The 14,278-nt window shown below is 40.6% G+C and overlaps 1 protein-coding gene across 14 annotated transcripts in view; it reads left to right on the top strand.

Annotated features, from left to right (window-relative positions):
• DOCK10 (dedicator of cytokinesis 10) overlaps positions 1 to 14,278 on the top strand; it is a 262,830-nt gene that overhangs the window by 202,789 nt on the left and 45,763 nt on the right. For all 14 annotated transcript variants that reach the window (XM_032354991.1, XM_032354984.1, XM_032354985.1 and 11 more), the window contains exons 26-28: positions 62 to 175; positions 2,945 to 3,016; positions 9,206 to 9,352. In XM_032354991.1, coding sequence (XP_032210882.1) covers positions 62 to 175; positions 2,945 to 3,016; positions 9,206 to 9,352 — 333 coding nt within the window. The remainder of the gene's footprint in view (positions 1 to 61; positions 176 to 2,944; positions 3,017 to 9,205; positions 9,353 to 14,278) is intronic.

Below are 14,278 nucleotides of genomic sequence, written 5' to 3'. Positions count from 1 at the left end.
ATGCTTTCTTTTTTTTTTTTTTTAAGTCTTTAACTTTTTTCATTTTCTGGGTTTCCTTCAGTTCGTGTTCAAGACCACGGCATGCAAGGAGAGAACAATACATGAGGAACTGGCTAAAAATGTGACTGGTCTTTTGAAATCAAATGACTCAACAACAGTAAAACATGTCTTGAAGGTAAAGAATTTGAAACAATCCTTCAACAGCTAGCACAAGAGATCACATGCTCTCATCCCTGGAAGATAATAAGACTCATTGATTTCCATAGATCATTTCTCTTATAGTTTCTGGCATTAACGTCATAAACTATATTGAAACTGTAGTACATAAAAACATTAAGCAAAAGAGATCTGTGTCAAAGGAACAGAAAATACACAGTGGTCCCAAATGAAGTCCATTGGCCCACAGACAGAATGAGTAACTATTAAGAATCATCTGAAACACTACGAAGTGCTAACTGTAGCAAAAATAAAGTTTGTGGTGCTTTTAGGCACCGCAAGAGGAAATGTATCAACAAAAGGATTAGTGAGGTATTAATGAATATACTAATGGAGAGGAAACAGACAAAGCAACCATGGTTTGACTGCAGAAAGTTGAAACACATGCATTTGTAGGCACATAAAATGGTGAGAAGCTTGTAAATAGATGACTAAATTATTATAGAAGAATGGACTTAGTCCCTAGTTAAATTAATTACCTATCATGACTTGACAGATGGATGATTGATTAGTCCGTAGCTGGAAAGAGAAGGCGGGATCAATAAACATCAACATGAGTTCCCTAAACTCAAATTATTCTAATCCAAGCAGTGTGTTTAAATTAGTCTTATGAGTATATTCATTCTGTTCCTGCAACAAAGATGTTGCAAGTGCCCCCCATGGGACAGGCACAAAACGCAGCATTTGGCAGGCATCAGAGAATAGAATAAAGACCTCCACCCTTGGGAAGTTTGCATTCTACTGGAGGATAAAAACAATAAAGGGCAAACATAGTAACAAAATTAATTAAATCGTGTATTAGAAAGTTGAGAAGTGCTATAGGAAAAGAAAATGTTGATCCAGTAAGGGGAGCTGGGTGCACTGGGGGTACAGAATGAGGTTTGCAGATTAAATAGAATGGTCAGGATAGAGCTCTGAAGAAGGCAAGCTTTAAGCAAAAAACGCAAAGGAAGAGAGGGAGTTAGCCATGTGGAACTGGCTTGGAGAACAGTAAAGGTAAAGGGGAGACATGTATAAAGTCACAAGGCAGCAGCATTCCTGAAATGTCGGAAGGGCGGCAGAGAGGCCAGTGTGGCTGGAGCAGGCGGGGGTGGGAGGTGGGGGGCAGTGGTAGGCAGGTAGTTAAGGCCTCGTGGACCATTGCAAGGACTTTGGCTTCCACTCAGTGAAAGTGAGCTATTCGAGGGTCTTGAGCAGGAGTGTGACGTGAGCAGACCTGATGGTTGTGTAGGGAACAGACTTTAATGGGGTGAGGATGGTCTTGGGGTGCTCAGGGGGGTTGCTTGCCAGAGAAGCAGGCTTCTCTGTGGAGAGTCAGCCCTCAGTTAAAAGATGAGGTGAAGGAAATTTGGGAGAAATTGGACCTTCAGGAGACTTTGCTGATGTTGGACCATGCATTCCAGAAGGTATGTCAAGAGGGAGTCAGGAGCTAGGAAGCAGTGGGCTGGGTGCACATGAAAAGGAATATGAGAGACCAACAGATATTGGAGGACAGGAGGGGAGCAGGGTTTCTCTTATCAGACACGAAGTGAGGGAAAGGTTTAATTTCATTAACCCTGGTGGACTCAAGATAAAGGGTAGAGGCAAGCCAGAGTGCTAAGAGGTGGAGCATGGTAAGTATTAGCTGCATTAAGAGGCAAATGTGGGGACATTGGGGTGAAAAATATCATTTCTGACAAGATGGGGTTAGGGGATTTTAACAATGTGCCTTGTGTTAATTATGAGTTCCATTTCCAAGATCAAGTGACCCCTTCGTTAAGCCAGAGCTACCTTGTTAAAACTCAGACCTCCTCTGCCTCTCCCCTCAGACAGAATTCTGGAGTTAGGACTGTGTACTCAGGAGTTCTTATCAGCATAGTTTGTCTCAACTGAAATTGGATAGAATTCAAATGCCCGTCCATGGTAGAGCAGATACGTAAATTGCGGTCATGTGTGTAATGCAGGGACAATACTAGACTTCCAGCTACGTGGCTCAACCGAAATGAACCTCAGGACAGAATCTGTTGAATGAAAAAGCCAATCACAGAAGAATCCGCACAAGATGATTCCATTTATATGGAGTTCAGTGGCAGACAAAATTAAGTACTGCTTCCATGTATGAAATTGGTTGCAAAATGACCAAGTAAAGTAAGGGGATGATTGGCATTCATTTGAACAGAATTCAAAATTGTTATCTGTGGTGGAGAAAATGGGAGGGAGGCATATTCTTTAAACTGTACATAGACAACATATACTTTCTGTATCTGGGTAAGATTGACCCTTAGACCCAAGAAAGAGGGACCTTCATGCAGGTACATGTTTTGGTTTTCTCTAGCTACACACCTCCCCATAGGAAGAGGTGGGAGAGAAGCCAAGAGAAATGCCCACTGGGAACCCCTAACTCCCTTTCTGGACCTATAAGGATCCCCAGGAGGCTCCCGCCTTAAGGGCTTACTGGCATATTCCTGGTTCTGCAAAGGCCTCTTTCCTAAGTCCATCCTTCAGAGGGGAAATCGTGATGCCAGAGTTTAACTCCAGGCTGGAGGAAGAAGCACCTTAAAGTGGGAGTCACTGGTCTGTGGACAGCACTCACTTGGGCAGACTGGACGGTCATGTGTGCAGCTGGCCCATCCATTCCAAAATACATTTTAAAATCAATATTTATAACATTACATGCTTTAGAGCACGGCGTCATCATTATTTTGCTGTAACATAATAAATTTCTTACTGTCTTTTCATTTTCTAATAGCACTCCTGGTTCTTCTTTGCAATTATCCTAAAATCAATGGCTCAGCACTTGATTGACACAAATAAAATTCAGGTAAGATCATAGGTAATACAATATTATCCAACAATCGTGCTGATGAATATGCTCTCATTAGTTCCATTTTTATTTACTTCGTAAACCTTAGCAATTTATGTAAATTGCTTTTTAAGTGAGAGAAGTGATTGTGTGTGTCAGTACAGGCCCTTCAGAAGCCAGGACAAAATTAGAAGTGCAGAAAGATGAGGGGGAAGGACAAAAGGAGCAAGAAGTTCTTTTTTTTTTTTTTTTTTAAGATTCTATCCATTTAAGAGATACAATGAGAGGAGAGAGCATGAGAGGGGAGAGGTCAAAGGGAGAAGCAGACCCCCCAGCTGAGCAGGGAGCCCCATATGGGACTAGATCCTGGGACTCTAGGATCATGACCTGAGCCAAAGGCAGGTGCTTAACCAACTGGGCCACCCAGGTGCCCCAGGAGCAGGAAGTTCTAACACCTGTGGGAGAAGATGGGGAAGGAAGGAAGGAGGGTTGGCCAAAAATCACTCTGCAGTGGGGAGATTTTGGTTAGGCTAGTGGGCAATCTGAGAGCAGAGAATTTTCACTGGGAGACTCCTGCATGGGGCTGATGGTCTGGTCTGATGTCTCTGCAAGCTCAGTTATTAACTTGAAGCAGCCTCGGGAGAGCATGGCCTTGGCATGAGCACTTGAGTGGATCCCAAAGGTTAGCAACTATTTATGTTCTTCCTAGTAGGTTTTTGTCTTGAAGGAACATCTGAGCTGTATATATCCATGGCTGCCACAGTCCTCTGTTTGGACCACGTGCTCCTGAACCTGCTCTTCCACAGTATATCTCAAGGCCCTACCTGATCTCATGATTTCCCTTTTCTTCTGTCTATTTTTTACCCCTCACCCTTGGCCAGCACCTCTGAAGGCCTTGATGACTTACCACACTGTGGTGAGACCCAGCCCTCAGATTGGTCCAGAGTGGTCTCGGCCTCTGGTAATCACACTCTACCCAGACTATTTGTAGTTATGATTGGGTAAGGAGGAATAAGAAGGACTCAAGTGGATTGACCAGCTGAGTTCCACAAAGACTTCTCTGCACTCCCACAGTGGGTGAGACCAAGGGGAACCTCTGACTCCACCCCTCTGCCACCAAGAGAGTAAATCAGAATACTGTTTTGGGTGGGGATGGTGGTGAACAGCGATATCATCTTTATTTTCACTCTTGGTCAGGAAGGGGCAGTGTCGGACCTTTCCACTAGGCCTTTTACACTAAAAGTTCCACACGCCAAGCATCCACTGTAAGGTTACTTCAAATGCCAATTGTGTCAATTATGCATAATGTATAAATACACATTTGCACCAGGTAAATAACTGTTGGGTGGATCTTTGAGACCAGTGGACCCACAATTAACAGAATTATAATCAGGACTCTTATTGGTCCCTCTAAGTTCCCACTCTAACAGGGTAAATGTCATGATTCTTTTGGCTTCAGATATCAGTATCAACTCAGATCTTGTGTTTAATAGTGCTTGAATTATGTGAGTAATCCCCTCTCCTTAATGTGGTCACCTGAGTAAATGGCTGTAGGTTCCCTTGTAGAAGGACTGACAGATTCATGGCGGTATATACTTACTGAAGTATTGCTGGGGTTGTCTTTTAGAGACTCCCTCTCTTCTTCAATCAGTGTGTACCTTATCAGAACATGGCTCAGGTCCAGGAACAGGGAAAGGCATCATGAATATTTTTTGGAGCAAGCATCCTCATCTTCTGACAGTCCATTCCTGCCCTCTTGGGGGATGAAACACTGTCATTGTTGGTTGCTGTCTGTTTTTCCCAGAGGGAACCCACACATTATTAACTGGCTCTACAACTCCATGAGAGTCTAGCCCCTTTGGCTGCCCTCCAACCTTGCCATCTGTTAGGATAATCACAGGCTTCTGGCTCCTAGAGGTTAAATAGCATCACATGGCCCCTGCTACTTTGGTGAACATCATCTCCATGGCCGTTAGTGAGACAGCACTGTGACTGCCTGTCTCACCTGCAGATGGGAGACCCCTGATCTTCTGAGGGATGTCGGTCCCAGCAACTTCTTCATGGCTTTGGTGTGGATGGTGTGTCATCTGGACCTTACTATAGAACTTGACCATCCAGTGGGCCTTCTGATCTCAATATATGCACTCCTATATATCCACTTTCCTACGCCTCTTTATTTCTTCCTCTGTCATTTGCAGGGGCACCTCAAGCATTCTCATTTTCCTTTGCTTAGAATGTGCTATCTCTAGGGTTCTAAGAGCCATCCTAATAATGAGAACAGGATTAATTCATCCCAAGTCCTGATAAAGTGCCCCATGTTGATGAGTTTTAACTTACTCACTCTCCTTTATGGTCCCTTTATCAAAACACATTTAACATTCAATCTCAAAGGAATTCCCATGGCTCCTGCTTGGCACAGGTCAGCTAACTCTTAGATCTTCTTAGGGCATCTTCTCTGTCTTATCTTCTCAGGCACAGTAGGTTCATAGCTGGGTTAAGCTGGGACTTAACCCCAGTTATTAGCCTGAGCTCCAGGGGAGAAGGGACATCTCCTGAAAGATTTGCCTACTGCCTTGCAGGGAAAGGTTTTTGCAGGGTCTCCCACCTGGGAGAAATGTGATCTCCTAGTAGGGAGGTGTAGGGCACTTATACTAGTGCTGAGGGCTCAGGGAAATGTGCAGAGCCACCATGCTGAGGTCAACCACCCAGATTTCCCCAGCCATGCCTCCACACCACAGGTCTCTCCAGCCATGGCTTGACCCAAGCATAACAGATCTGCCTTGTTTGGACATTTAATCATCTCCGGAGCTCCTTAACTTATCTCTAAGGTCATATATTTGCTTTTCAGCTATGTCCACTCTCCCTCCTCCAGAGATAAAAAACCTCCTGTCTGGAAGGAAGAGAAAATCTAATGTGAAGATAAAAATGATCCTATCTCTCTGTTTTTAAGCAGTGTTGGAGTTAGGAAACTTCACCACAATTCCTTGCCCTACCACTAACTAGATGGATGATAAAAAAGACATTTAATATCTCAGAGCCTGTTTTCTCATCTGTAAAAAGAACGGGTTGGACTAAAATCCTTTCATTCCCACGAGTACATGTCTACTCAAATAGGTCACAGACATGCTCATGAACAGTTAAAAATAAAGGCATTCATCATGGGCCACGTCTTTGTGTCTAACAATTTATCTTCATCGATTCCAGTTGCTTTCTCACTGTCCCCTGCAGGAGCAACCCCACAGTCCAGTTTTCTTCCAGGGACCATCACCTTCCAGATTTCTAACCATCTCCCTGCATCACAGTAAGAAAGACCTGATATGATCATTTGACCGAAAAACATTCATAATAAACACCTCTGAAGCTATCTGCATTTTCTTTCTTTCTTTCTTTCTTTTTTTTCAGTTGGGAAGTGTATGGTTTTTCCCACCATTAAAACAGTTTTTCTCATTATGGAGTGTGGGAGATTTGAGGAGGTCAGAAAAGATACCTGGTTAAGTCCCCTGAGAGGCAGATAGCACCACCCGATGACCTCTGCTGCCTTGACCAAGGCAAGCTTATGTTTACGAGGAACTATTGGATGCCTTCTCTGCACTCCTCTCTAGTGGCAAAAGGTTCATTGTACTGGCTAACCTTTTGCTTCCCATCAATGTCTTGTTCCTGAAAAACTGCCAAATGCCTGAATGTGAGCCCATGCATTCTGTGCCTGCTCCTGGTGACCTACACAGTACCATAGTCCAGATTCTCCCATCCTGTTTTGGCTTTTTTGCTTGAGCTTAGACTATGCCATCCCCTTGCCCCCTTTCTTCCTCTGTCTTGAGACAGAAGTCCACAATCTTTGGAGCAGAAATTCTCCTACCTTGAGCCTTGGAGATATACTTCTGGAGAACAGTTAAAAATACTACTCGTGTATTTACCAGTCAGAGCACCTTTATGTTAGGAGTGGGAGTGGGCCACAAGGGGAGTTTAAGAGGAAAAGAAAAAGAGAGTGAAACAGGGAACATCAAAGCCCAAGGTATCAACACGTGTCCTTGTGTGAAGACAATGTCGGTGCTGGTCTGTTTTATGCATCTTAGAGAATTAGCAAAAGGAAAAGAGGAAATCTAAAAATGTGCTTTGATTATTTAAAAAATGAATGTTGCTTTCGTGTAGAAGAATTGTTTACTCTTATTCCCCAAGGTATACAGAGCAGAATGAAAATGATGCATGTGATTAAATTCCTTGGGTTTATTTGTTGTTAATTTAATTTAATTTTCACACTAAGTGTTAAGTATGCATGGAGGATAACCAGAATATCCCAAAACTCTATATAGCAGTGTCCTGGTAAGTTGACTTAAAAAAAAAAAAAAATCCAGTGCACAGAAGCACCTGAGGGCCTTGACTTAGTTGAAAAGAAAAGAGGAGAAGAGAAGAGAAGAAAAAGAAAAGGGAAGGGAAGGAAAAGGAAAGGAAAGGAAAAAGAAAGGAAAAGAAAAGGAAAGAAAAAAGAAAAAGGCAGTTGTAGACCAAAGCAGCCTCCCATAGTGGAACTTATGTATGTTCTAAGTGATTGCTATAACTTCATCCTTCGTGGTTTTTATTCAGCAGCACGGAAGGCTGGGTGCAGAAAATCTTAGAATTATGTAGTTCAGTCTATCTCTAAATTTTGTGTTTCTATCTATAGTGAAAATGTAAGTCTAATTTTAAAACCAACTTGTCAAGATGAATCAATTTTGCCTATCTTGTCCAAAGGACTGGGTAAACTCATGAACTACAGATAGATGGGAAAACTTAGCTGCCTGAAATTCCCCCACCCTGTGCAGGAGGTCCAACAGGAGGAGAAGATTCCTGGACCTGAGGGGTGCTCCTTGGGGACCCAGAGAGTTTAGGTCCAGGCTTGTATCTGGAGACACATCTCTTGATTAAGAGTTCTCGCTGGCACCTGCTGCAGCATATGCTGGGACTGTGAGGTTAGGATCACCGTGTACAAACTTGCAGCTACAAGATGAAGAAGGGTTGAGGATCTGATGTAAAACACGATGATTATAGCTAATAACAGTGTGTCGTATGATTGAAATTGCTAAGAGTAAAACTTAAATGTTCCCACACACACAAAAATAAAGATAAATATGTGAGATGATGGATATGTTAATTAACTAGATGGAAGGAATCTTTCACAGTGCACATGTATATCAAACACCTGGGTGGCTCAGTTAGTTAAGCCTCTGCCTTCAACTCAGGTCATGATCTCAGGGTCCCGGGATCAAGCCCCGAGTCTCCCTGCTTCTCGAGAGCCTCCTTCTCCCTCTCCCTCTTTCGGTCTCCTCCCCTCCCCCCTACTCCTCTCCCTCTGACCTCACCTCTGCTTGTGCTCTCGCTAACTCCCCCTCTCTCTCTCAAATAAATAAATATAATCTTTAAAAAAAAACACACACAGTGTGTGCTTTAACTGTCTTACGGTTTTATGTGTCAGTTATACCTCAATAAAGCTGAAATCAATTTTTCAGAAAAGACTACCTGGAACTTACTAGAGAACATTTCAAGCCAACATCTGTACTCACTCAGTTACTCATTCATTGAACTTTTATAGTTGGGGCATGCCTAGTCTTAAAAAAATCAAAATAATTGATTTTAAATTAAATAGAGAACTATGAGGTGCCTGGGTGGCTCAGTCGTTAAGCGTTTGCCTTTGGCCCAGGTCATGATCTCAGGGTCCTGGGATCGAGTCCTGTGTGGGGCTCCCTGCTCAGTGGGAAGCCTGCTTCTCCCTCTCCCACTCCTCCTGCTTGTGTTCCCTCTCTCACTCTCTCTCTGTCAAAGAAATAAAATCTTAACAAAAAATAGAGAACTATGTGTTAATGTAAATCTAGAATAATATCCATTATAATTGTTTTTTAAGAGAGAAGGGAGGGGAATTAAGATGTGAGAGGTCATAGAACATGTGACACTTATACGCTGTTTGAATAGCTGGCAATTAATATGTATTTTACTTTTTAATGAAAAAGTGAAAAATTCATTGGGCAAAATAGAAGGAAAGATGAAATGGAAATGATGGAAATCATTATCTTGAAATTAAAACGGCTTCCATTTTATTATCACTTTCAAGTTTCCAAAAGCACTGTCTTTGTTTGCTGTTATACAAAATGAAATCAGTCTTTCAGTTTCTTTTTTTTTCCAGGCTTGGGATTTGACATGCCACATTATAAAGAAATGATCCATTTTTTTCCTTAGCTTTCTCGGACTCAAAGATTTCCTGAATCTTATCAGAATGAGTTGGACAATCTTGTCATGGTCCTATGCGATCACGTGATTTGGAAATACAAGGATGCACTGGAAGAAACAAGAAGGGCAAATCATAGCGTTGCCAGATTTCTTAAGGTACAGTTCTAAACGTTTGCCATTCCGTTCAAGCCTTCATGATCTTGGATGTGAGCTACTCCATTGTTAATCAATTCACATCTCCATTTATGATAAAAAGTCAAAACTACCACTATTAAGTGAATATTTCTACTGATGCATAATACTTTCTAATACTTTTTTTTTTCCAATTTGGAGTCACATAGAACAAAAACCAAGTTTTAATAAAAGTAACCATTTGACTGACTATTGTCAAATCATAGTATTTCTAAACACTGATAAAGATAAAAAATGAGGTTTTTAAAGGAAAAGCTGAACTGTGGCAAATGATCTTGGGCATTTCTGCCCTTGATTGGCTATAGTTCCAACCATGATGTCAAATAGCTGCTTTGGGAACTTTCGGTAATTTGACATTTTTGTTATGCACTAATCACATTTTTTAAACAATCAAAGATTGAGAAATTACTTACTAAACACCATACACACACATGCGCGCGCACACATAGTATTATAGTTATGTTTTTCGGATTAGAAATGGAATTGAGAAAAAGAAATATGCTTAGTCAAAAAAAAAAAAAAAAAAAGCAAATGTAGAATGAGAGTATATCATTAAAGAGCTAATACATCGAACTAGAAAGTTGTGCCTGGGTGGCTCAGTCTGTTAAATGTCTGCCTTCAGGTCATGATCCTGGGGTCCTGGGATCAAGCCCTGCGTCAGGAACCTGCATCTTCCTATACCTCTCTTGGTACCCCAACCCCCTCGCTCTTGCTCCCTCTCTCTCTCTCTGCTCTCTCTCTTGAATTAATAAAATCTTTAAAAATATATATATCCAACTAGAAAGATAATGTTTTTCAAATCTTTTTCTAAAAATACATCCAACTAGAAAGATAATGTTCTTTTATTCCTTCTTTTGCCCAACTATTGACTATTATAAACTTGACGAAGCCACTTTTCTTGTCTCTTTATGATGCCCATTGGAACATACTGGATAAGTGTAAGAATACATAAATTAATGCTAACTATATAAAGAAAGCTAAGAGGCCATGGATGTAGATATAAAATTAGTCCAAATTATCTTTGGTGAGTTTTAATCCAGATAAATCCAATTTTAATGTATTAAACATCATTTCAAATTATACACTCTATGTGGTCTCATCTAAAATTCACTGTTTTTCTTCAAAATTTTGTCTCTTCTTTTTGCTTTTTTCCTGATTTTGAAAGAAAAAGGAATGGTCAGAATTAGTGATGAAGAGGGTAAAGAAGAAAAAAAATAGTTTTCTACCACATTTTAAGACCTATGGGAATAAAGTTTGTTACTATGCCAATAGTTTATTTGAGGTGTTTGATAGAAGAAGAAAGTTGAGAAAAAATGATACTTTCCAATTTGTAAGCAAATTATGTTTAAGAAACATCTGCAGTATTCTTCGCTAAATTGCAAAGAATGATGAATAAGCAAGTCTTTTAAAAAGAGAAAAGACCTTTTATCTACCCTCCTTGGTTGAAATGCTCTATATTTGGAATAAATGTGATTCCCTTAGAACACATTCATACAAAAGTTGCTTCTTGTGGTACATAAAATGACACTGTCTCACTTGGGAGCAAATAAAAAAAAGTCCAAGATTGAAAAGGACAAGATGGAGTAGAAGGCTAACATTGGTACCAGTCGTTTTGTGAAATTTGTGCGTAAAAAGCATGGACTGACAATAGATAAAAACAAGCATAATCTCTACATCTATAGTCTTAAAAGTCTATAAGATTATATAGATTATGTGGACTGCAAATCAAAAATAAAACTGTGAAGTTTATAAGTGGAAACAGTTTAAGATATTGTACATTATAAAAGTCCACTCTACAAGCATGGTTGTCTTTTTTTAATTATTTATTTAAATTCAAGTTGCCAACATATGTTCGGTCATTAGTTTCAGAGGTAGAGGTCAGTGATTCATCAGTTTCATCTAACAGCAAGTGCTCATGACCTCATGTGCCCTCCTTAATGCCTGTCACCCAGTCACCCTATCTGCCCACCTATTTCCCCTCCAACAACCCTCAGTTTCTTTGAGTTTCTCATGGTAAGTCTCCCTCTCTGATTTCTTCCCATTCTGTTTTCCCTCCCTTTCCCCTATGATCCTCTCTGCCAAGCACGGTTTTTCCAATTTTGGTTTCAATGGTATTTATTTGACACTGAAAACTTCTTTTAAAACATGTTGAAAGATTATTAGATGAATCTTTTGAACTAGGAGAGGAAAAGGGAAAAAGAAAGAGTGATTTTTTTGAAGTATAAAACGGAATGTAGTCATTTGGCACAATGCCTGTGAATTGATGAACTTTGAGCTTTCAGCTGTTCGACATTGCTCATTCCTGCTATTGGCATTATAAATATCTCATATTCCCAGAAATATGATAAGGGTTATTTGCTCAGTTTGGGCTTCAAATGACTTTTGCCTCTTTTGGTTATTAAATCCTACATTAGTAATCAAATAACCATGAAAGAACTGGCTTTGGAATTTCACAACTGGAATATAATTTTCACACCATAGTTGTGCCAAGATTGCTTTCCAAGAATGGAAAGAACAGTATCTCTGGTGTGGGCATATAAAAATTCCTAGGTGGGAATGTGCCTTCCTTTATATCATATTATGGGAAAGTAATATTTTTTATTAATATATAGTATGTTATTTGCTTCAGGGGAACAGGTCTGTGAATCATCAGTCTTACACAATTCCCAGCACTCACCATAGCATATACCCTCCCCAGTGTCTATAACAGCTACTTTATCCCTCCCCTCCGATCCCCCAGCAACCCTCAGTTTGTTTCCTGAGATTAAGAGTCTCTTATGGTTTTTCTCCCTCCCTGGTCCCATTAGGGCAGGGTGTCGTGGGGGGCAGGGAGTGGGAAAAATGAAACAAGATGGGACAGGGGAGGGAAAGTAATATTTTTTTAACAAGTAAGCCAAAACATTCTCCGTTTCTCTTATTGTTCTCTCCTGAAAGTAGATAGGATACAAATGGACCCGTGAATATCTATGGAGATTTTGTCATTTTTCTTTTTACTGCCAGTCTGGGTCACAACTTCAGTTATCTGAGTGAACCCATCTAGATATTCTTCTTATATAGGCATGGTACCAGGGAGATGGCAAAGGAAATTTCAGTGTGATTTGTATTTTCCTGCTCAGGCAGACATTGCCTTTTGACACATGTGCCTGACTGATCACTTTCTTTCAGTTAACTTTGGACAACATTTGGAAATCATCTAATATAGGAGATAGTCTTGGTTTGTAGCAAAATATGTTTAATAAACATCTGTGATATTTCTCTGTAAACATCACAAGAAGGTGAATAAGTGAGTATCCGAAAAGGAGAAGGTCACTGTATTTGTTTATTTGACTTAAAGGTTCTATGATTTTTAATAAGTAAGTGTTTTCCACAGAGTTTATCCATGTAAAAGTTGCTGTGGGTGGTACCTAAGCTAATATCTAGCACAGGATTGAAAGCAAGTATCCAAGATGAGAAAGAAAATAGTAGGACCAGTTGTTTTGTAAAACATATAAAGAAAGGGCAAGGACTCTCATCTGGTTCATTTTACAGTTTGGGGTTTCATACCCTTCACCAAATGAATGATAGACTAAAATTATTATTGTCCTCACAATTGGTTAGATAAAAAATATTCTTTTATTACAACAATATATTTTTGCACATAATTTAGAATATTTGGCTTTTAGTTTATTAAGCCAAACTGAGAATATTTTGGTAGAGTATAACTTATCCTCCAGATCAGGCATCTGCAAACTTTTTTGGTAAAGGGCCAAATACTAAACATTTTTAGCTACACAGTATATATAGTCTTTGGCACAAATACTCAACCATTGTAGCACGATAGATCCATAAACCATTCACCATAGACAATATGTAGATGATTGAGTGTGGCTATGTTCCAATAAAACTTGATTTACAGAAACAGACAGTGGGGACACCTGGGTAGCTCAGTCTAAATGTCAGACTTGGGATTTGGGCTCAGGTCATGATCTCACGGTGGTGAGATCGAGCCCCTTGCCTGACTCCGTGCTCAATGGGAAGTCTGCTTGAGATTCTCTACCTACCTTGGAGGCCCCCCCACTTGTACCCTCTCTCTCTCAAATAAATAAATCTTAAAGAAAGAAAGAAAGAGAGAAAGAAAGAAAGAACAAGCAGTTTGGGCTGATGGACCACAGTTTGCCAAAGCTTGCTACGAATTATTTTTTATTACTATAAACTCAATATAAATTATTTTTAAACAAAAACAAAGAGGCCCCTCTAGACTTCAGCAATAGGCTGAAGAGCTACTGCACTTGGGTCAAGCAATGAGGAGATGGACCCATGACAGGAGAGGCACTTGATGAAGCTTGACTTGTGGGAGGGCTCTCTGCAGTCAGAAGGCTGATTCTGCTGATCTTACATCCTAGGATATATATCCTTTTTCCTCACTGCCCCTTGGAAAGAGGATGACAAACTTACATATAGGTCTTTCTTCAATCTCAAGAAACCCTAAATGGGTTTTCCTAGATTCCCAGGGCAGGGAGCCTTCTCCCCATCTTCCCTGTCACTAAGGCTCGGGTTTGACCTCCTTCAAAAACTATCACGTCTGCTCTGCAGAATAAGGACTGTCGCCCCTGTTTGGGACAATTGCCACTACTCTGGTTCAGTGACAGAACTCACCAACCCCTTCTCCATTGAGTCAAAAGCCCTTGTGTCTTTTCCATTGACTCCCCAGGGTTCTTTTTCATCTGCTTTTTTATTGAGATGTTTCTAGAGCCCACAGTTGTATTGGATGGTCCCACAGTTGTATTGGATGGTCCTCCTCTCTCTGTAAGGTCAGACCCAAACCCCTTTCCAACAGAAAGAAGACAGCAAAGGGAGGTCTTCTCTGGAAAAACTCCACTTTGGGAATATTTCGAGGTTGGGGACTAACTC

Source organism: Mustela erminea, chromosome 8 (genome assembly GCF_009829155.1).
Source record: "Mustela erminea isolate mMusErm1 chromosome 8, mMusErm1.Pri, whole genome shotgun sequence".
In the NCBI taxonomy this organism is placed as follows: domain Eukaryota; kingdom Metazoa; phylum Chordata; class Mammalia; order Carnivora; family Mustelidae; genus Mustela; species Mustela erminea.
The sequence above is the reverse complement of the archived record's forward strand: the minus strand, read 5'-3'. Positions and strand labels throughout refer to the sequence as shown.